The sequence below is a fragment of the Aedes albopictus genome, chromosome 3 (genome assembly GCF_035046485.1).
Source record: "Aedes albopictus strain Foshan chromosome 3, AalbF5, whole genome shotgun sequence".
Classification (NCBI taxonomy): domain Eukaryota; kingdom Metazoa; phylum Arthropoda; class Insecta; order Diptera; family Culicidae; genus Aedes; species Aedes albopictus.
In genome coordinates, this window is record NC_085138.1 from 317445254 (window position 1) to 317469025 (window position 23772).

A 23772-nucleotide genomic window follows, 5' to 3' on the forward strand; every position below is an offset into this window, starting at 1 on the left:
CTTAATATTGCACTATAGTGGATCCGAATGACAATAGTTAAAAGATCCACTTTAATAAATAAATAAATAAAAAGTTTAGCAAAAAAGTCAACGGTTTCGGAAAAAATAGGGGTGTCCATTTCACCCCGGGTGTCCATTATGCCCCGATCTCCCCTATTTATTTGTGTCCTTCCTCAAAATGATGAATTCCGAATAACATTTTCAAGGGGGGCCCTCTTGACTTAAGAGAAAATCGAAATTTGTTTCAGCCTTATTCAGAAAAGCAACAAATATATCAAAGCCATAATTGAATTTGAAAACTTATTGATGGCTCATATTCCGAAGTTATGTATTATGTTAAACGTATAAGCAGAGCTGAAAAATATCTAACCTCTCAGTTGACTGCTTGACCACCTTCACTAGCACTGGATGCCGATCATTATCAAGATATTTCGGCAATTTTTTTTCTGCATACTTTAGCCTTTATTTTATTATCATTGGTTATAAGATTTATAAAAAATTAAAAAAAAAGTGCAATCTAGCGATTTTTTCATAATAAAACCCATTCAAATTTCAACCGTGTTACAGAGCGCGAGGGCTCTACCAGTTGCATCAAAACTGTGCGTAGTAATTTCAACCGCAAAAGGAGATTGATGCTACAAAATTAAAAATTTCGCCATACAACGTTGATTCATCCTACTGTATAATTACGTCTCAAGAATCTAAAATGGTGTGATTTGACAAGATCGCTTTCATTTTTATTATGATTTTGTTCTTTTACGCATATTTATCGCTTGCATTGATTTTGTTCACCTTCGTAATTTCAGCGATGCATCCAATCCTGATTCTGTAACACTGCTGGTAATCTTAGGTGTGGTCAGAGACTATTCTCTTGCTGCCCGTTTATCTGGTTATCCAACATTTTTGATGATTTGATGTTTCATATGCATGGGTTTGGTTCACTTTTTTAACTGGCCACTTCCGGCGGGACACCAGGAATCGGTTCTGGAACACAACCGGTTCAGATATGTTATTTGTGGATTGATTGGTAATTATCGGTGACAAATATCGGAAACAGCTTGTTAAGCGTTAAGCGTTACGAGTTGCATTCACCCCTTCAACTTCGTCAGTTTAATATATAAGCGGTTCAGATATGGTCTGAAACCATTTTCTTGCTTATCGTTCATCTGGTTATCGATAAAGCCGCTATTTGGTTTGTCACATGCATAGGTTTGGTTCAGTTTTTTAATTAGTCACTTTCGACGAGATACCTGGAATCGGTTCCAGAACACAACCGGTTCGAACACGGAATGAAACTATTTTCCTGCTAACCATTCATTTGGTTATCGAAAAAGCCGCTCTTTGATGTGTCGCATGCATGGGTTTGGTTCAGTTTTTTAATTGGCCACTTCCGGCGGGACACCTGGAACCGGTTTCAGAACACAACCGATTCATATAAGGTATGAAACAATTTTCCTGCTTACCGTTCATCTGGTTATCAAAAAAGCCGCTCTTTGATGTGTCGCATGCATGGATTTGGTTCAATTTTTTTATTGGCCACTTCCGGCAGGACACCCGGAACCGGTTCCGGAACACTACCAGTTTAAATATGGTCTGAAACGACTGCTTACCATTCAACTGGTTATCGAAAAAGCCGCTCTTTGATGTGTCGCATGCATGGGTTATATTTACTTTTATATTAGGCCACTTCCGGCACGACACCCGGAACCGGTTCCGGAACATTACTGGTTCAGATATAGTCTGAGACTATTTTCCTACTTCCCGTTCATCTGATAATCGAAAATGCCGTGGTTTGATGGGTCACATGTATGGGTTAGTTGCATTTTCATATCTGGCCCCTTCCTGGGGTACCGATATGGAACACCTAAATGGCCATAACTCCGGAACGGCTGGACCGATCCGAACCATTTTCAATAGGAAACAATGGGACCAGATTCCGCGTCGAATGAACCCTCAGTCGTTAAAATCGATTGATGTTTACTATCTAAAAGTTAGGTGACCTTTTTTGTACACACACACACACACACACACACACATACGCACACACACATACATACACACACACATACACACACACACACAGACATCATCTCAGCTCGTCGAGCTGAGTCGATTGGTGACCCCTCCGGAGACTCTATCGAATTTTAGTGTTTGGAGTGAACATATAGCCTTTCGGTACACCTTGGTGTACGAGAAAGGCAAAAAGTTACTCCAATTAACTAGAAAAGTAAGAAAAATGATAAATTACTGATTTTTATGAGCTGGGAAGAAAATCAACACGATCGAAATGAAACCAATCTAGAGTGCGATGACGTTATGAGCTCTACTGTTGTCAAACCACCACAACTTGGCAAGACAACGTTTGCCGGGCCAGCTAGTATTTAATATTGCTCAACATTTGCTTCCATCTTACATGTCCTCTTCTTTTCTTGGTATACAGTTTGCACTGGAACAAAGCTTGCTAATCAGCTTCAATGAGAGCTTCCTCTGCCAATGACCATTCTGCATGTGTCTAACGCTACCACACGTGGGGAGAACATCCTGGCAGCGTTGCTGTCGTGGCGTTGGTCTACTTGGTTGGATCCGAGCCCACGGTTGTAAAGGGATCCTCGGCACGGTCGGGGCAGGTGGAGGTCCCTTGTCGGCACGTCCTTCTGTGTGCTGGCTTATAGGGCCTTACTTGCTGTGTATTTGGAAGTGGCGAGGTGTCGACTCTGGCTGCCTTCCGAGGACAAAGAGAGTGATAGGGACCTCTCGGGAAACTGGCTTAGGGCCAGAATGCTACCTTGGTAGACTCCTTAAAACGAGTCATCGATGTTCGTTGCTGCAGGCTAAGCAGCTAACATTGGTGGTGCGATGTGCACCTGCCCCTCTCTGAAGAAATGGCCTCTTGGTGGTTCCGAAGAGACGAAGAGTTTGGCGACCATTGGAATGTGTATAGTGGGCAGAGGAAAGACTAGTCCTGGCTTTCATTTTTTTTTTTTTGTAGAAGACGGTCCTTAACCCCATACTACCTGGACCTTCAATCCGAGTGTCTATGGAGCAGATTATCCCTTCATGGTTTACAAGAAGAATAAAAAAAACCGACGCCACGACAGCAACGCTACCAGGATGTTCTCCCCCACTTAATCACTGTAAGGGTCGATTTCAGTCGCAGGGCACTGGTATGACCTACGTAGCCAACCCTTGAATAGCGTCTGTCTAACGATTCTCTGAGTCCACGCGCCACCTCCCCTGTAGTTCCAAGACAATGTGGGTGATAGCCGTTGAAACGGCATTCCAACCAAACTCATTCCTACACTTCTTCTGGGCAAAATTGTCCAGAGTTGTGTCCTCCCTGCATGTGGCAATTATGAGGCCACGCATTGTATGAAAGGGCTGCAAAACGGTGAGTCGATTCGTCCAACATAGCTCTGGTCCACACAAGTTTCTACCTCATGCTTCCACGGGTCAAGCGATGACAAAGACCGCCAGATAAGAGTTGTGTACATAGCTGGTAGCGCAGCATCCTTCTTACTTCAGCTAGATTGAGGAGGACGACCCTAGCGTCTGCTCACCAAGGAGGTGCGGCTCAAGCAGCGTCTGTTCTGGTATCCAGCGGCTGAATAAGAAACGCTGCATCACGCCCAGCTAGATCCAAGGTGGTAGCCCCATCAGTGTGGTCGTCCCAGTATTGGTTGGGACGTTAAACAGAACTGGCACGATGATGGCCCTCCGGCGAGACAGGAGTGTTGGCGTAGGCCCAATAAGCCACCCGTAAAAATCCCCATTGCGAATAACATAGGAGAAAATACGACTCGATATAATCGGCAAAGACCCACGCGACGAAATAAGGACTACGATTGGAAACTTGGAACATGGAATTACAAGTCACTAGGTTTCGCAGGATGTGGCAGGATAATTTACGACGAACTACATCCCCGCAACTTCGACATCGTGGCGTTGCAGGAACTTTGTTGGACTGGACAGAAAGTGTGGAAAAGCGGGCATCGAGCGGCTACCTTTTACCAAAGCTGTGGCACTACCAATGAACTGGGAACAGGAATTATAGTGTTGGGCAAGATGCGACAACGTGTGATCGGATGGCAGCCGATCAACGCAAGGATTTGCATGTTAAGAGTTAATGGCCGTTTCTTCAACTACAGCATCATCAACGTCCACTGCCCACACGAAGGTAGACCCGATGACGAGAAAGAAGCGTTCTACGCGCAGTTAGAGCAAACATACGATGGTTGCTCGCCGCGTGACGTGAAAATCGTTGTCGGCGACATGAACGCGCAGGTAGGAAGGGAGGAAATGTACAGACCGGTAATCGGGCGAAACAGCCTGCACGCCGTATCGAATGATAACGGCCAGCGATGCGTAAACTTTGCAGCCTCCCGTGGTATAGAAGTCCGAAGCACCTTCTTCCCCCGCAAAGATATCCACAAAGCCACCTGGAGATCACCCGACCAACAAACAGAAAACCAAATCGACCACGTTCTAATCGACGGTAAATTCTTCTCAGATATAACCAACGTCCGCACATACCGCAGTGCGAATATAGATTCGGATCACTACTTAGTCGCTGTATGTATGCGCTCAAAACTTTCAACAGTTATCACCACGCGTCGAAGTCGAACGCCGCGGCTCAACATCGAGCAACTTCGTAACGTAGAAGTGGCTCAAGACTACGCGCAGCAGTTAGCAGTGGCCCTACCAATGGAAGAGCAGCTTGGCGCAGCTACACTTGAAGATGGCTGGAGGGACATCCGATCCGCCATAGGTAGTACCTCGGCTACAGCACTAGGCTTCGCGACTCCGAATCACAGAAACGACTGGTACGACGGCGAATGTGAACAGTTGAAAAACGAGAAGAATGCAGCATGGGCGAGAATGCTGCAACACCGTACGAGAGCGAATGAGGCACGTTACAGACAGGCGCGGAACAGGCAGAACTCAGTCTACCGGATAAAGAAGCGCCAGCAGTAAAAACGAGATCGCGAAGCGATGGAAGAGCTGTACCGCGCTAAGGACACACGAAAGTTTTACGAACTGAACCGCTCGCGCAGAGGCTTTGTGCCACAAGCCGACATGTGCCGAGATAATCACGGGAATATTCTAACGAGCGAGCGTGAGGTGGTCGAGAGGTGGCGGCAGCATTACGATGAGCACCTCAATGGCGTCGTAGCAAGTACCGAAGGTGGCGTGGTAACAGATCTAGGAGTATGTGCACAGGACGAAAGACTTCCGGCCCCTGACCTTCAAGAGATTGAGGAGAAGGTTGGCCGGTTGAAAAACAACAAAGCCGCTGGAGCAGATCAACTACCAAGCGAGCTTCTAAAATACGGTGGAGAAGCACTGGTGAGAGCACTACACTGGGTCATTACCAAGATTTGGGAGGAGGAAGTATTACCGGAGGAATGGATGGAAGGTATCGTGTGTCCCATCTACAAAAAGGGCGACAAGTTGGATTGCGGGAACTACCGCGCGATCACACTACTGAGCGCTGCCTACAAGATACTCTCTCAAATTTTATGCCGCCGTCTATCACCGATTGCAAGAGAGTTCGTGGGGCAATATCAGGCTGGATTTATGGGTGAACGCGCTACAACGGACCAGATGTTCGCCATCCGCCAGGTGTTGCAGAAATGCCGCGAATACAACGTGCCCACACATCACTTGTTCATCGATTTCAAATCGGCGTATGATACAATCGATCGAGAACAGCTATGGCAGATTATGCACGAATACGGATTCCCGGATAAACTGATACGGTTGATCAAGGCGACGATGGATCGAGTGATGTGCGTAGTTCGAGTATCAGGGACACTCTCGAGTCCCTTCGAATCTTGCAGAGAGTTACGGCGAGGTGATGGTCTTTCGTGCTTGCTGTTCAACATTGCTTTGGAGGGTGTAATAAGAAGAGCGGGGATAAACACGAGTGGGACGATTATCACGAAGTCCGTTCAGCTGGTTGGTTTCGCCGATGATATTGATATTATTGCTCGTAAATTTGAGACGATGGCGGAAACGTACATCCGACTAAAGAGTGAAGCCAGGCGAATCGGATTAGTCATTAATGTGTCGAAGACAAAGTACATGATGGCAAAGGGCTCCAGGGAGGAATTACCGCGCCCGCCACCCCGAATTCATATCGACGGTGATGAAATCGAGGCGGTTGAAGAATTCGTGTACTTGGGCTCACTGGTGACCGCCGACAACGACACCAGCAGAGAAATTCAGAGGCGCATTGTGGCAGGAAATCGTGCTTACTTTGGACTCCGCAGAACTCTATGATCGAATAAAGTTCGCCGTTACACGAAATTAACCATCTACAAAACGCTGATTAGACCGGTCGTCCTCTATGGGCACGAAACATGAACCCTACGTGCAGAGGACCAACGCGCCCTTGGATTTTTCGAACGGAAGGTGTTGCGTACCATCTACGGCGGAGTGCAGATGGAAGACGGGACTTGGAGAAGGCGACCCGAGCAGGAACGAATAACTGACACATAACTGGAGCATACCGAAGTCAGGTATCATACCAAGACAAGGTTTTGGTCGGTTATTCGGGTATTGAAAATAACTCATTTTGGTATTTTGTAGGTATTGACACAATACCTCAACGAGTTATTGGTTTGGTGTTGAGGACTGCTTGAGTTATTATTCAATTATGGAAACATCGCTATTTGGATGGAAAAATCACCGATTATTATTTAGGTATTACCATACCTGAAGTCATTATTCACGCGTTATGCACAGAATACACATCAGTTATTATTTTAGGTATTTTACCTCTTATGCAGGGCTACTTAATATCTCATTCAGGTTGTAGGTATTCGGTTTTCCATACCTGAGTTAGTTATTCTTCAGTTCTTTTCTCCTGCTCGGGGAATGAACCACGAGCTGCATCAGCTGCTGAGAGAACCAACCATCGTCCATACCGCGAAAATCGGGATGCTACGGTGGGCCGGTCGCGTTATCAGGATGTCGGACAGCAACCCGACAAAAATGGTTCTCGAGAGTCATCCGACCGGTACAAGAAGACGTGGAGCGCAGCGAGCTAGGTGGGTCGACCAAGTGGAGGACGATCTGCGGACCCTACGCAGAGTGCGGAACTGGAGACGGCTACTATGTACATTGTACAGCAGAGGCCACCTAGGCCTTAGCATGATCGGTAAGGTACGGTAATTTCGGCGAAAGAAACTCGAGATACTTGGAAAAATCATATGCGTGTCAAATACAACGCAATAGACCTGGTCGCTTTGTCGATTGTGACATATGTTTGATATGCTGCAAGCGTCAATATTCAATAGCCCACACGTATATAAAAAACATAAAATTCGAAAAATGTCACGTTTTACTTCCTAAATTAGTTGTATTGGACTTCCAGAAGCTACGATCAAAATTTGAGCGAAATCGATCAAGTCTAAGGGGGCGCTCATAGTCACCTACATGAATAACAAACGTTTTATTAATTGAACGCTTGCAGCGCCACCTATAGGAAAAAATCGAAAACTTAAGATTTCTGCATACATTTGGCCAAGTTTTCCCATATCAACTTCAAGCTCGTTGAGCGCTCCTTTACACTAAATTGATTTCGCTTAAATTTTGAACGTAGGTGGGAGTCCAATACAACTGTTTTAAAAGGTGGCATTTTTGACATTTTTCGAATTTTATGTTTTTCATATAAGTGTGGGCCACCCTAATACGCACTTTTCAAATGGTAGTCCAGATAAATATTAGATTATGCAAAGTTGCTTCTGAGGGATCTGAGTTGAACTGAGGGATCAAAATAAAATTCATTTTGGTGAATGAATTTTCTCACTTATTTATTCATTATTCTGTCACTGACAATTTTCACTGATGAATGTAACTAGACCGTAACTCCCGATTATACTTCCAATCACCTCAAAACTTGTGGTAGTAGTTGATTAAAATACTAATTATCTGCTCTGTTTGTCCTGTTAAGTCGGAATATGCGTCTGTTAACAGAAATTGGACATTTTACGACGTGCGAAAAAAAATGTGAATATGGCCAAACATGAATGAAACAATGAGAATGTCAATCTTCACTTTCAATCTTCGAATTTTTTACACTCTGGTACACACCATGAAAGGGAGATCAAGTGTGATTAAATTGGAAAATGTTCTAAGAGTTACTTCCGGATCAAGTAGGTAAAAGTGAATAATTAAATAATGAAAGTGATGGCGTAAAACAAAATACTGTTTTTCATTCTATTCACATAAATACGCTAGAAAAATACTTCTTCACGACCTTAAAACTTTTAATATGTGGTATTGTAAATTCAAATAGTAACACCACAGACAAACAAACGTAACACTTTGAACGATTTTCATGGAAATCCATCGCCCAGTTCACACTACCATCACCTGGTGGAAAAGTTGCACGAATCACTGTGTTGTGCAATATCGTCAACAGAAGGCGCTAGTGTGGAACGTCAAACGCATAGAAAAACGATGCGCGCGCCTCTGGTTGTGAAAGCCACAACTATGAAAATTTAAAATGATCGTTAAAAGCGTGGTCGATGGAAATTTCGCAATTGTTACGTCTGTTTGTCTGTGGTAACACGCATTTTCTATTACTATTATTATTACTTTATTATAGAGATTTTCAGCCCCTAGCCTGGTTCATCTCTTCCCTTAGTTCTACTTTTCAGTGTTGCTCTTGCTTACTAACATATCCTCTGTCGACCAGTGTTATCTACAATTTGCAAATACATATATTTTGGACCATAATAATCTTCTGAACAAACTTTGGTGACACGCGTGCGAAATGGACGCAACACCACAATTGAAGCCCATATAGGTAGGTAGATAGGTGGGTAGACACCACACACGAATTCGCTATCGGTCAAATTCTTATCAAAACGAACCGAGGAGGGGAGTCTAGAACGACGATGATGATGCGTACCCGATCGGATGAATTCCCTCGCGAATCGAATCGGCCCACACGGGAGGCTTGTATATAAATAAAACCCCCACCGGCGAGTACGTTTAGTCTGACCAAACCCCTAGCCCCAGCCAGTTAGTGATAGTTATCAACAGGTAGGTTCAGCGCAAGTGACTGTGACAAAAAAAGTAAAGCGAATAGCGAGTGATTTACCTACATTGTGTCGACGCGAAATCGTATTTTCGGTGGATGTGACCCAACATGGTGATTGATTGATTGGTGATTCGATTGTACTAGAGACTGAGCACCAAAAGGTGCACAATGATTTGCAGTGGTGGGTTATGTAACGGACACTGGCGTGCAGATAAATTCAAATTCGTGATGAAATTGTGGAAGATTCTAACGGACAGTGACTCAATCAATGGAATAGATAACGGACATCGGATGTTGCAACTGCGAATTGTGCTGTGTCATGGAGATTAGAAAAGCCCCTCGTCATGCTAATGCTAATATTTATTAATATTTGTAACACGAGACCATAAGTGCAAAACAAACTATTTGAGCTAATATCTACAAAAAACTATTGCCGTATAGTGTCAATAAAGGGGTGGTTCGGATGTTCGGATGCAAGGAGCAACATGTTATTCAATTAGCTAGAAGTCGTAAGGTCTCGGTCAATTGTGTCTGAGTGATATAATATGAACCATTTCTAGTGAAAAAGTGAAATTTCTTCGCTTGTTAGCTGATCTCTTGTGTTTTGTTTTATTTGAAAAAAGGTTCAAATCAGTTGAAAAATATCCACATTCATGAAGTTCTACACTTTCCGGATTGAACCTGATATTATAAACACAGATTTGACATGGTAGAATGCAGAACAAAGAATAAATTATAATAAAATTATCATGCATGTCTAAGAGTATGAAGAAAAAAAACTCAAAAAACCAATTTCCTTAATGTTCTGTACGAGGGATTGAAAAAAAAGACATGAACCGGTTTTAGGAGGCGTCGTCTAACAGCAGTTTAGATTTTTGCTTTCAAAGCGTTTTTGGAGAAGCTAGGAGAAACATTGTGAGAGAAATGCCAGAGCTAGTTGGTGTGTTGTGTATGAAAAATACTCAATGTTGGATTAAAACTGTACCCCCTGAAAAGGAAACTGTAGATTTCAGTTTAAATAATGTTATATAGTTGAATACATACCAACCAGCACACCAAAAGATCGGAACTAAATAGAAGCTCAATTTCATAGCAAAGATAGAGACATTCCCAAGTAACAATTTCTTTGTTGATTGTTTTGGAGAATGATCTTAACCAAACTCTGTTGAATTTAGTTCAAAAGTTCCAGCAAAATATTCTTGTTTATTACATTCGGAAATTCTTCTTCATATTTTGAAGCATTGTCCACGGAGTTCGTGGTATATTTTGGAAAAAATGTATTTCAGAAATAATTTTAGGTATCAAAACAAATTTCTTAAAATTAGAAAAAAAAATCAATCAAAACCAATCTGTTGAAGTATTGGAGGAATTTTGAACGTTTTTTATAATTTCGGGTTGAACTTTTTTTACAAAAATATGAAAAATAAAAAAAAATCTTGGATGTGATTTATGGCGGAACTTTTGGCAATATCCATAGATTTCTTAAGGAAATTACAGAAAAAGTTTGTAAAAGCGACTGTAAATTTGTCCGGGATTTTCGTCACACACAAGTTTTCTAGAAATTCTAAAGGAAACTTAGTCAAACATTGGAATTAAAAGTTTCACTAAAAAATCATCGCTGGATTTCCACTAAAACTTCTTCTACAAAGTTAATTAGAATTTCTGTTATGCATAGTTTCATGAAATTTTCATTCCTCCGTAAACTTTTGATGATTTCAAAATAAAATGTGTTATCGTCGTGCGGGACTTCTTCTTACACTTATTTCGTGGTTATTAAACTTTATGCCATTATAACTCCCAAAATAATGACTGGAATTCACAAGTAATAAACCAGGGTAGCGTAAAAGGGGGTAACAAAATTGATTGCATTTAGTAAAAACACACCTCGTTAAAAGATGCAAAGCCAGATTTGGAATCTACTATGATGAATGTAGCGCTAATGAAAGGCCATTTATTGAAAAAAATAGTTAAAACGAAGTCGTACAGCAGATTGTTTGAAGGGGTTGACAAATGATGAAAATATCAACAATTTTTATTTTTGACCCAAAAAGTTTAACATAGGCCTGGTTTTCTTAACTGATTGAAAGAACCATAGTTATAAGATGAAACGGTACAATGCCTGTCGCACTATCAAAGTAACCCCCATTATCAATATTACCCCGTTTTACGGTATAATATACAAATGCGGTTTATCGATTATATTATATCATATCATATACTAGAATCATTCTCAGGATGGTACAAAGACAGTCATATATGGCTAATTTAGAGAAAATTTTCCGTTTTACGGTAGAACAAAAAGCTACCGCAGCTGTCAGACTACTGATTTTCTCTAAGGCATCATTGATAAGCCCAAGCAACGCCTTGGATACGACGTCGATGATTATTGTTTGTTGTTGGTTTTCAGTTGTTTTCAGTGCAATAATGAAATTTTCACCTTGCTAGCATACTTTGATTTGACCATCTTTTTCAATGATAGGATGATTTTCATTGCTGCGGTAGGACTTTGACAGCTGCGGTAGAACTCGACGGCTACCGCAGAGTGGAAATTTTTCAAAAAATCCGCAATATATGACTTTTTTTTTCTAATTTCAGCTTTTGATGGGGAGTTAAGGGCATGATAAACATTTTAAAACATGTGTCAATTATGCACAAAACTGATTTGATAGGACCTCTGTGTATATGGGATGCCTTATTTAATTAGTTTTGTGCATATTTGACACATAAGTACCTATTAATATTATAAAATGCTTATTATACCCTTGATTCCCCACCAAAACCTGTAATTAGAAATAGTCACATATTTTTACTGTGCTTTCAATTAAATTGGTTCGGTACCAGAAGTCGATCAATTATAACATAAACACATACGGTACATCACAAAAAAATCAGGGAAAATTGGGGCAAAATGAACAGCCACAGACAAAAAGTCGTAACACTCTTAAAAACAGCTTGGCACATGCATTTAACGATCAATTCAAATTTCATTTGATTTGCGTGATCCTTCCACCAGAGGCGCTTGTGTTCGATCGCTTTGACGTTCGCCAGTGTACACGTTGCTGAATGATGCAAACGAAAATTACAGGCGATTTGTGTAGTAGTGTGCGTGTTAGCAAACGTCAAACCGAAATCCGTCATGGCCGACAGTGTCTCACGCGGTCATACCTGAGAGAGAGGAGACAGCTCACTCACAGCCACGATGTTTACATTTCTTCTTCTTATTTCTTTTTACAACATTTTGCGCCGCACAATGGTTTGAAAATATATTATTGGTCAAAAATGATTAGCATATTGTGTTCGCTGTGATAAAACACGGAAAGTTAATGGATTTCATGCACTACTTGTGGAAAACCGACCATCATTATTTTATCTTTTTTAATCACAACAAACGGAGTGAAATTTCAATAAGATCTTTTGGATATTTGGCCACTCCATACCATCAATGTACGTTTTCTGTTCGGTTTGCGGTGACAGTTTGTGACAGGTCCTCCTTGACATTAAAGCCTGGAACACATAGCGTCCGTTCCGTCGAGGTTTGCGTTTTTTGACAGTTTTCCCATGGAAAATGTGTCAAACTACTGTCACGCACACGCAAACGTATGCATTGTGTGGGGCACTTAAGTAGCACGCAATCGAAGCCAACTGTCTCCTCTCTCTCAGGGTTATACCAACGGATGGCAGTGTACTCATAAAAAAGACACCGGGCAAAAGTTTTTGATGAATTTCCTAAGAGTTACGTCTGTTTGTCTGTGGAATAGCTATATGTAGTACATATTATGTACCCTCCCGTGAATGATAATCACATCACTATCAGCAGTTTTTGGGACATACATAGGGGAGACTGAGGAGACTTGATCCCTGGGGAGACTTGTTCCCCCCATATTTTCTCGGAATCAAAAACATTTTTCTTCTAGCATAATTTTTCCAAAACTACTCCTGGACAAACGAATATGTTTTGGCTACAAGTGATTTCGATTCTACATTGCATTATTTTTTACCGGCTGATGGTTTGTTTTCAGTCCTTCAGAAATCTTTTCGGCGATTCCGAAAAATCTCAATAACTTTGTGGAAATTGAACCAAATCGTTTTAAAATTTCACAGCACATAGTTTAAATAAAATACTTTCAAACTTATTTATCCAAATACGGCTGTTGTTAACATATTTTCATTAAAGCAGCTTAGTATACATAACAGTGATATGGGGAGACTTGATCCCTCGAGAATTACACACACATTATATATGTGAAAAATAAAATTCTATTCGGAAGCCTCTTTTTACTTGGAATTCTAGTCTATTCAACGATAAAATGTGTCAGATAATTATAACTTTAGTACAAACCAAGAAAAGGGGGATCAAGTCTCCCCATTTTGAAAATACGGCATATCCTTAAAAACTTAGGGAAATCTTAAAATTTCAAACACTCCATATTCATCGAAAATACAAGAAAACTCGAAAAGAAAACGAATAGGGAGACTCTGGAATTATTTTCCCTTTAAATAAACCATGTGCTCAAAGGGGGATCAAGTGTCACCCATTTTTGAAAAATACATCATAAGACATGCCTCCATAAAAACACAGTTTTGAAAACTTTAACAATAATTTAAAGGCCTTCTGTTGTGTATTAACTTACAATAGATGTTTACCTGCCATTCTGTACGGAAATCGGATCTAGTTTTGTGTTTTTTCTTAAAGTTACAGGTAAATTAAGAAAAAGGGATCAAGTCTCCCCAGTCTCCCCTATATGGTAAAATAAGGTAAAATAAGGAAATGATCTTTCATTTATGCTCATGCTTACTAAGCTCCCAATTGCACGTAAAACTAATTTCAACATTCCATAGCATGAAAAGAGAGGTTGAAATGGAGCAAATTAGACAACTCTGAACTCAACTCAACTTCAAATCAGTAACAATAAAAATCTCTTCATAATTATGCAAAACTGTGAATTTTCAACAGTGTTTGGGGCATATGGGGCATAATAAGCTTGTTGTTTAAAAGTGCATTCTGACTCTCCGTTTGAAAATAGGGTGATTTCTCGTACTTTTTTACATCAGAAATAGTCAACTTAACGTACAGAAACCAGCGGTGTTAGAATATTCGTTTTTTGGGTCGATTTTTTCCACTTTTAAAGAACCGTTTTTTTTTCGTTTAAAGAACCGTTCAACGGATATGGCTGCATTTTAAGCAATTGTCAACGCATCGGAATGCATTTTCAGCTAAAACGGTTTTTTTAAATGGTGCTCTATATAATTAATTGATTTATATAATTAATAAATTATCGAACCAGCCGAGTGGAAGTTTTACTTAATTCCAAAAGCTAGATTTTACAAATACGTGAGTGAGAAATGAACAAATTGGTGCGGAATTTGTGAAAAAGTTACTCGTCCTCTCGATGAGGCTCAAACTCACGACTCCTAGTCAATAGACATGCGCGTTGCCCACTACACCACGAGAAGACACGAAGATGTAGTGACTAACCTGAAATTGTTATGATTGTTAGGTACTATAAGAAATGCAGTGCAGTGGTGACCCGATTTTGTGTACTACCGATTTTTTCTGCTTTTTTGAACAAGATAAAACCGTTTTTTTCACTCAGAATAACCATTTTATAATCAACATAAATTTAAGTTAATGTCTTTTGGCATCACAAACAAATTACGTAAGAACAAATCTCGCGTTACAAAAGGGCCAAAAACTGATGTGAACTAATGTGATGACCTAAATTTGGTCTGCGTGGTTTGTTGTTTCTGGTTTGCTTATAAGGTAAGAAAGTGGCCTCAAAGCATGTCATTGTAAATCTCAGCTTAGTGAAAAAAATACCTTTTTCATAGATACATCCGATGATTCTTTCTAGATTTCCTCCAGGAATCCTTCTTTGGATTCCTCCAGAAATGTGTGCTGGGATTTCTAAAAAAAATCCTGCAGATATTATTTCACGTACTCTTTCAGTGGTTCTTCATTGGATTACTCCAGCGATTTCTGCTGGGATTCCTCCTAAAAAAAGTTAGTTGGGAGTCGTCCAGTAATTCCTGCTGATTCTATGAAAAGGGTCATTCCTCCAAAAGTTTCTCTAGATTATTTAGAAGATCATGCTGGGGTTTCTCCAGGAAATTCAACAGGGATTCCATTAGTAATCTCACCAGATTCCTGTAGAAATTCCGCTAGGGCTTCGCCAGTCAATCTCCCTGCGAATCCTCTAGAAATTTCCCCTTGGAGATTTTTCTAAGGATTTTTCCATAAAATTCATCCAGAGATTTTTTTCCAATGATTCCTCCAAGAATTCTGCTAAGATTCCTCTGGAAATTTCTTATGGAACTCCTCTGTTGGGATTCCTTAAGGAGAATGACTCCTCCAGGAATTTTTCCAGATATTTCACTTGGAGTTTTTCCAGGAATTACTTCGCAGATTTCGCCGCCTCAGACTCCAACTGTGATTCCCTAGGGTTTTCACTTGCAATTCTCCATCTTGGCTATATCTTGACTTTTTTTTCTGCACGGTGTTTTAGTATGATAAATACAGAGTAAAAACTGTAGACATCCAAATTAGTACTACTTCAACTTTAACGACGGCTGTGGCCAAAAACCAATGGGTGGAAATGGTTCAAATTTTGTGGAGCGGACCTGGTGTGGTGGTTAGAACACAAGACTATCACGCCGAGGACCTGGGATCGAATCCCACTCCCGACATACTCACATAATGTGAGTTCTTCCTTCGGAAGGGAAGTAAAGCGTGGGTCCCGAGATAAACTAGCCTAGGGTTAAAAATCTCGTTAATACAGACAAAAAAAAAAGGTTCAAATTTTGACCACATCATTTCCTATATTTTCTGATGCTACAGTGAAATTTTCATAAAGCTTCTTCAACTTTTCACTAAAATACGGACTTTTGAAAATTGTATGTTCAAAAAAGACTTTTTTTGCTAAACTTCTTCTTCTTCTTGTTCTTCTTTATGGCTCTACGTCCGCACTGGGACTTGGGCTGCCTCGCTTCAATTTAGTGCTGAGCACTTCCACAGTTATTAATTTAAGGGCTTTCTTTGCCTGCCTGCATGAATTTGTATATTGTGAGGCAAGTACAATGATACTCTATGCCCAGGAAGTCGAAAAAAGTTTTCCGACCGAAACGGAAATCGAACCCTCCGTCTCCGGATTGGCGATCCATAGCTTTAACCAGTAGGCTAACTGGAGACCCCATAATGCATAGCAACATGAAATTCACACGTTAGACACCATTTCTTGAACATATTTTCCCAGTGGGGTGACACGGCTGTCAAACTCGGTACATCGCCGCTTCACCCAACATCATTTTTGGTACGGCGCGTTTTGGTACCCACTGTCTGGTCGGTTTACCCTAACTTGCTCCTGATTTTCGGGTGTGTGGCTCGTGTGTTGCTAGTGCTTATTTCAGAAATTACACATTTCAAACGAAATCGTTGTTTTTGATGATTGTTTCTCTTTCTTTATCACTTTGCACGATATTATATGTAGCAGCGAAGCAGTGTCGATGTTTCCAGCGCATTTTTTCCATGAATTAAGCAATCAAAACAAAAACATTGGACGCCATGTTGCATTGAATGCTGGGTAGATGATTCTGGCCCTTCGTCATCCCCCTGTATTTTCCTAACCCTACTGGTCGTTGAGTTTATCCTAGAAACAACAACCTGAATTAATTTTGGTAGGTCTTTCACAATTATTTTGTGGAAAAAGTTCAGTGAGAATTTTGCTTTGAAAATATGTACTGTAAAAAAGTATTTTGAAGTATTACTGATACACATCACGTCAGAAATAATACACTGTGAAGGAATTCTGTCTCGAAATCATTAGAGAATTTTTACGAAAGCATTCTGCAAGATTTTCGCCAACAAATATTTTCTGTATACTGAATGTGTAAGCCATGATTTTCTGCTTTTCTTAAAATTCCGTATGACATAATCAAAGATTGGTAACCGTGACGTTTACGCGGGAAAACATTTGACGCAGCGGTTTACGCTATTTAGTAAATCCCGGCTTTCTCTTGGAATTTCCCCAAAGAATACCGGTTAGGTTTCCTCCAAGATTTCTTCGTGTGATTCTTCCAGATATTTCCTCAAGGATTCCTTCAGGAATTTTCATTGGAATTTATCCAAGAATATCTCTGGGAATATCTCTTAGAAATTCTTGCTGGGATTTCTCCAATTATTCTTAACCTTTCTAATGCCCCACCTTGGAAACATCTCGCTGACGTAGTGTACGTTTTGGATAAAAAATGACCCTAGGGCCCATATAGCCGAGGCGGTAAACGCACGGGTATTCAGCATGACCATGCTGAGGGTGACGGGTTCGATTCCCGGTCGGTCCAGGATCTTTTCGCAAAGGAAATTTCCTTGACTTCCTTGGGCATAGAGTATATATACACACATGCAAAATGGCCATTGGCAGAGGAAGCTCTCAGTTAATAACTGTGGAAGTGCTCATAGAACACTAAGCTGAGAAGCAGGCTTTGTCCCAGTGAGGACGTTACGCCAAGAAGAGGAGAGAGGAGAGCGCAAGGAGGGTTGATGGGAATCATCCAGCAATCCCTGATGTAACCTCTTCCTGTGTTTTAGAAAGTCACCCAGAGATTTTTTTTCAGGGATTCCTTTAGAATTCCTCTAGGCTTTCTTGCATGAGTTCCTCTTCATATTTCTATTGGAAATCCTCTTCCGATTCCTTTGAGAATTTCTGTTGAAATTATTCCTGGATTGCTGCTGTGATTTCTCCAATTCGTGGTAGGAATTCTTCAAGGAAGAAGTCTTGCTGGGATTCCTTAACCATGTGGAGCCGGATTGTTTTGCCTTCGTTGCTGTAACCTCGCCGATCTCGAACACGTTTCTTATACTCGGTTTCATTGCCGGGGTCATGTCGACCCCTACGGCTCCAAAGGGTTAGGCAACTCTTGATGTCAATATCCCTATAATTCTTGAAGGACTCCCAAGGGCAAAAACTGCAGAATTACCATCTGGAAATGCTTAGTAGCGAGAATGCTTGGAGAAATCCTGGTAGGAGTTTCTGATGAAATCCCAGCAAGAATTTCTGGAGGTATTCCTCGAGGAATCCTTGAAGAAATCCATTTGGTGGAATTCCAATAGGATTTATAAAATTTCTCCAGCAATCGCTTCTGGAATTCCCCTAGTGAGGTCTGCTGGGGTTCTTCCGCAGACTCCTCCTAGGATTTCTTTAGGATTTTTTCCTGGGATTCCTCAAGTCCTCTTGATGTTCTTGCTATAATTCCTACAGAGATTTCTTCAAGGAATTCCTGCTGAGATTTCTCAGGTATTTACAGTAAAAATATATCCAATTATTGTAATTCAGAGTCCTCCAGGAATTCCTGGAGGATTCCTTGCAGATATTTCATGAAAAACCCAAAAAATCGAGGAGGGTTCCTACTAGCAACGTCTATAGAAATCCCAGTAACAGACGCGAATATATCCAAACAGTAGCTCCCAAAATAATCTCAAGATAATTTTTACAGTAGGAATACCGAATTGTTTATCTAGCGTTTGGTCTACAAAAATATGATTGACGACAATAAATTACAAAAACAAAATTCTGAAGAAATCCATGACAATAAATTACAGTAGGAATTGCTGGAGGAGTCCCAGTAAGAATTTCTAGTGAGCGAATCTTGGACGAACCCTTGTAGAAATTTCTAGAAGAATTTATGGAAGAATCCTTGGAGAAACCTCCGAAGAAACCACAGGGAGAATTTCTGAAGGTATTCATGGAGAAACCCCTTTAGGTGTTTCGAGAAGAATGGCTGGAGGAATCCCAGCGGGCATTTCTGGAGGCTTTCCTAGAAAAGTCTTGTTTGGAGAAACCCTCGTAGAATTCCTCCACATATGTCTGATAGAAGAATTCCTTTATGAATCATTAATTTTTCGCCAAAATCCCAGGAGGAATTAATAAAGAAATTCTTGGAGAAATCCCTGGACAAGAGAACTTTATGAAGGAAGTTTATGTGGACTCTCTGGAGGAAACCCAGGAGAAATTCCTTGAGGAATCCTTGAAGGTATTTTCTCTGTAATCCCGGCAGGAATTTCTATAGAATTCCATCACTTCCGTGTGCAGCATGATTGTTCCATGTTGATAGGGACTCCCATAGAATGTGGGACGCTACACACGGCAGATCAGGTATTCTTGGAGAAATCTTTGGGGGGATTCCCGTAGAATCTCTCGACAAATGCCTGGTGAAATTAATTGAAATACAGTTTTTCCAAAGTCTAGGAAAAACCTTGATTTTTAGAATAAAAACCAGAGAAGAGAATCGACAAACAAGAGGGACACGAAACAATGAACAAAGAAGGCGCGGCGATCACTCTTTATCTCAACTGGTAACAGATATTAGTTCTGTTTAATGAAGTAGGTTAAACATTGTTGAAGTTGCTGCATCCTGCTCTTTTACCTACTCGTCAACAAATGGGTAAGAGCAGGATGCAGGAACTTCAACAATGTTCAACCTACTTCATTGAAAAGGACTACCCAAGTAACACACATGTTATATAAAAGTTACGACAGCGCAAGTTTTGGTTGTATAGAAGTTTATTTTACGTAATTTCAACACAATGTTAGAATTACGTAAAATAAACTTCTATACAACCAAAACTTGCGCTATCGTAACTCTATTATAACATGTGTGTTGCTTGGGTAATGACATGGTCTCGAATGTTTTTGTTGGAGACAAAATTTGTTGCGAACTGAATTTGTTGCGTACTTTTCAACTCCTGAATAATCGCCCAAGTAACCATTGAGCCGTAAACATGGCATTAGGTCGGTTCTATAGTCGAATATGGAACCTGGCAAATAGAGCTAATTGGTTTAATATCCTCTAATCAAAGATGGTTAGAAGGAAAAAGATGACCGACTCTTATTTTTCCCATACATTCCTCCGGAGACACACTATGCATGCTACGCTACCGCCATCTGTTGAGTGAGAAACGCAAAAAACATCCTTTATGGCTAGATTCAAGTTAGAGTGTACCATTTTGACACAAATAAAACACGCTAAAACTGCGTAGCACAAAATTGCGTCGAGTAAATCTGATTCAGCTCTTTTTTTTGTAAATATTTTGCTTATAAAATATTGTTTAAATGTACCGAAATTATATGGCACAATACAGTAATTTGAATAATATGTAATTTTCCATGATTTTCGAATCTACATTGGAATCATTACATGTATGGTTGCATCTGATTTTTTTCTAAGATAATTTGAAGAGAATCCAGTCACGAAGATAAACTACAGTGCCAAGCATCCGAAAGCTTCGACATCTGCAATCATAAGCGCCAACTTGTGACGTAGTTGGGAGGCAAAGCTCTCCAAAATTGAATCAAATTATTTTTTTCAGCTAAATGCACAAATTTTCATGTGAATATGCCTAAATTAAATGAACTGCATAGATAATTTCCGAATTTCATTTATTTTGAGAGGACTTGCGCACCTCCCCCCCTCAACCAACTACATCACAAGTTGGTGCGTATGTATGCAATTCTTATGTAATGTAACATCTTGATTCACACAAAAAGTGATTACATTATTTATGAATTGAAATTGAATTGTTTGTGCAAACATATTTGTGTTGTCGAACATTGGAATATCCAAATCAAGGTTAACATTGGTTCACCCATCACTGAATCGATTGATTGAATTAAAAATCTATTGGCGATTACAATAATAACCTTGCGCGTGGCTGTGTGAAATGTGTGAAAATAGTTTAGCGTGAATTTGCCTGTGCGTTTGTTTTGAGATTTTCCGAAAATTCATTAAGAGTGTATTAGTTTGACGCTGGCTCGCCAGAGCGGCGCTATTCGTGTCGCCTGTTAGGAGCGGAAGTCGTTCATCTTTTTCCTTCTAACCATCTTTGCTCTAATAGAGCTGCTCAAAAGCCACTTTTGGCGCATTAGTCGGCCGATATACGGCCAACTTCCAAATTTCGTACCGAGTCTCTGGAGCGATAATTGTCAAAAGTGAGAAAAAGAAAAAGGAAAAAAGAACAGGTTGCTGCTTGATCCAGATTCTGGCTGTTGTCCCCCGGGTTCCTGATAGAAAGTCCAAGTCCATTCCATCTGCTCCACCGATGCACCATGGAATCAGTGTGACTAGTGTAACTAGTATTTAAACCATGCAAAGCAAAATAGTTAAACCAACATACATGTTTCCATTCAGCAGAAACAGTCCATTGAGATATCTCTAATAATTAAAATGATATGGGGGGGTGATGATTTAGTGGTAACCTTGGTGGTGACGATTGCAGGAAGCGATGCAGGAGAAGCAATATTCAAATAAATGGTCGAGAAACGTTGAAGAAGAGGAGGGAAATAAGCTGGAATTTGTCTTAGAACTAATGAACTATAAGAATTGTGTCTGGCGTCACCACAATCAACATTAAAACATCAAGAAAGCCTTTAAAGATTCCATTATCTATTAAACAACAGAATTTGCACCAAAAATTATCGCTTTCCTAAACATTGATGTTAAAATTGATAGATCAAGATCGACTTGAGTCTGTTTTGGTCAAAATCAATTTTGATTGATATAAACGTCATGCACTCCAAGCCCCGTTACATCACTGACAAACTTCTTTACAGCTTGTAGGCTTTATACAGGCATACAGGGCCTATTTTAGTGCTTACTGTTTACAGTGCCTATAAGTATTAGGAATGCTTGTGTAGAGCTTGTTGGCACTGAAAAGCTGTTCAATGACCGTTACAAATGCTCAGAACAGTGCTGGACGATTATTACTAACCTAAATCGAAACTATTGGATGGAAGATCTTCAACAGCGTTGCAGTGTTTACCGTTTCGAAGTATAACCGCTCAAAAATAGTAATGCAAGGCTTCAACCGCTCAGGATATTTGAGGACATTCAAAGACTCTAGGAATAATTCCTAATTTTTGAAAATACTACGAAAATTTTGTGCACATCGAGGACCGCTAGGTTCGAGGATGTTCCAAGAATCTACATATGTAACAATTTTGGCTTTCAGAATTAGTAGGCATTCTTTGTCCACATCTTGGTCCGCTTAAGACGTTTTTAGCGGTGATCCGTTTTTTGATGCAAATTTATAACCGTTCTAAATTTTGGAACGCTACTAGTTTTAAATTGTTTGAAATTTTGAATTACACTTGTTTCGAACACGATTTTTAAGTGAAAGAATTTTTCCAAAAGAATAAATCAAATTCACGAAGGTTTCCTTGAAGACCATCCTGAAGATAGCTTACGATTACGGCAAGAATCTAGGGAATCTGGAAAAAAAATACTTTTAAAGTCACCCCTCTAGGGGTTTCCTCTAGAACTTCCTCCGGCAATCCCTCTAGTACTCTCAGAAATTTCTCAAGTAGTTCCTCCGAGAATTCCTTTAGAAGTTTCAACGGATTTTTTTTTCAAAGAGTTCCTTAAGGAATTCTTCGAGGACTTCCTTCGAAAAATCTCCTAAAAATACCTCTAGTTGTTCCCCCGGAAATATCTCTAGAAATTCTTCCAGGAATATCTGTGGGAGTTCCTCTAGAGTCTAGAAGTTGAACCAAGATTTTTTTTTTCTAGAAGTTCCAATTTGATTAATGAAGAGCTTCTCCGAAAATTCCCCAAGGAAATTCTTCTAGGAGTTTCTTTCCAAATTCGCCAAGGAATTCCTCTAAGAGTTTATCCGGGAATTCCCCGAGAATTCCTAAAGGCGGTCATCCAGCAATTCCTCTATGAGTTCTTGCAAGAATTCTCCAAAAGTTTCTCCGGAAATTCCTTTAGAAGTCCTTCCAAGAGTTCTTCAGGAATTTCTCGAGGAGTTCCTCAGTGAATTTCTCTGGGTGGTCCGCCAAGAAATTCTCTAGGAGTTTCAATGGATTTTTTTCTGAGAGTTTCTTCGAGAATTTCTCTTAAAATTCCAAGCAGCTCTATAACATATCGTTCTTTGTCGTTGTTAGAGCTCTCAATTGATAACTGTGCAAGTGCACATAGAACGCTAAGCTAAGACTATGTGCTAAGACGCAGACACTGGTCCACTTGGTATGTTATGGAGCGAACAAATAGTGGCATTATCAAATTTTAAATTCTTGTAAATAGTTTTGACGAAGAGTTAGGCATAATAAATACAAACAATTTTTGTGCAATATATCTTAATGACAATCAAATTACCAAACAATCTCTATGTCGTGGAACAACACTCATATTTAATATCAATCTACTTAGTTATCTTCAGCTCAAATCTTTATTCTTCTATTTCAGCGCATCAAACCACCACCCCTCCAACATGCCGGATTACAAAGTGTACTACTTCAACGTCAAGGCCCTGGGCGAACCCCTGCGGTTCCTGCTGTCCTACGGCAATTTGCCCTTCGACGATATCAGAATCACCCGCGAGGAATGGCCAGCTCTGAAGCCAAGTGAGTCTCCCGTCCGGAAAGCATCCTACCCGTTGTCTGTGCCTAACCCGGTGTTGTACTGTATGTTTCCATTTAAATACTGCATTGATCAATGTTTTGATAACTTTTTCAAATCGCTTATAGGTGTCTTTTTTAACATGTTTTCTTTTTTAACATTGTCTGCGTAAACCTACTTATCATATTGTGTAACTTTCGCAAACGTCTCATTCAGATAATGTATTCTATTTTCGTCCGTGTTTCTTACTCATCGCACGTCTGGGTTTGATTATGATTGCGGTAAACAACTCACTCAAACTCAATTCTTCGATGATAACACTCGTTATCTTCAGTATA

The 23772-nt window shown here is 40.3% G+C and overlaps 1 protein-coding gene across 1 annotated transcript in view; it reads left to right on the top strand.

The window, feature by feature from the left end:
* The first annotated feature begins 9687 nt into the window (after positions 1–9687).
* LOC109401280 (glutathione S-transferase) overlaps positions 9688–23772 on the top strand; it is a 45159-nt gene continuing 31074 nt past the window's right edge. The window contains exons 1-2 of the mRNA XM_062858022.1: positions 9688–9758; positions 23282–23439. Of these exons, the coding sequence (XP_062714006.1) occupies positions 9703–9758; positions 23282–23439 (214 nt within the window). The 5' untranslated portion in view covers positions 9688–9702. The remainder of the gene's footprint in view (positions 9759–23281; positions 23440–23772) is intronic.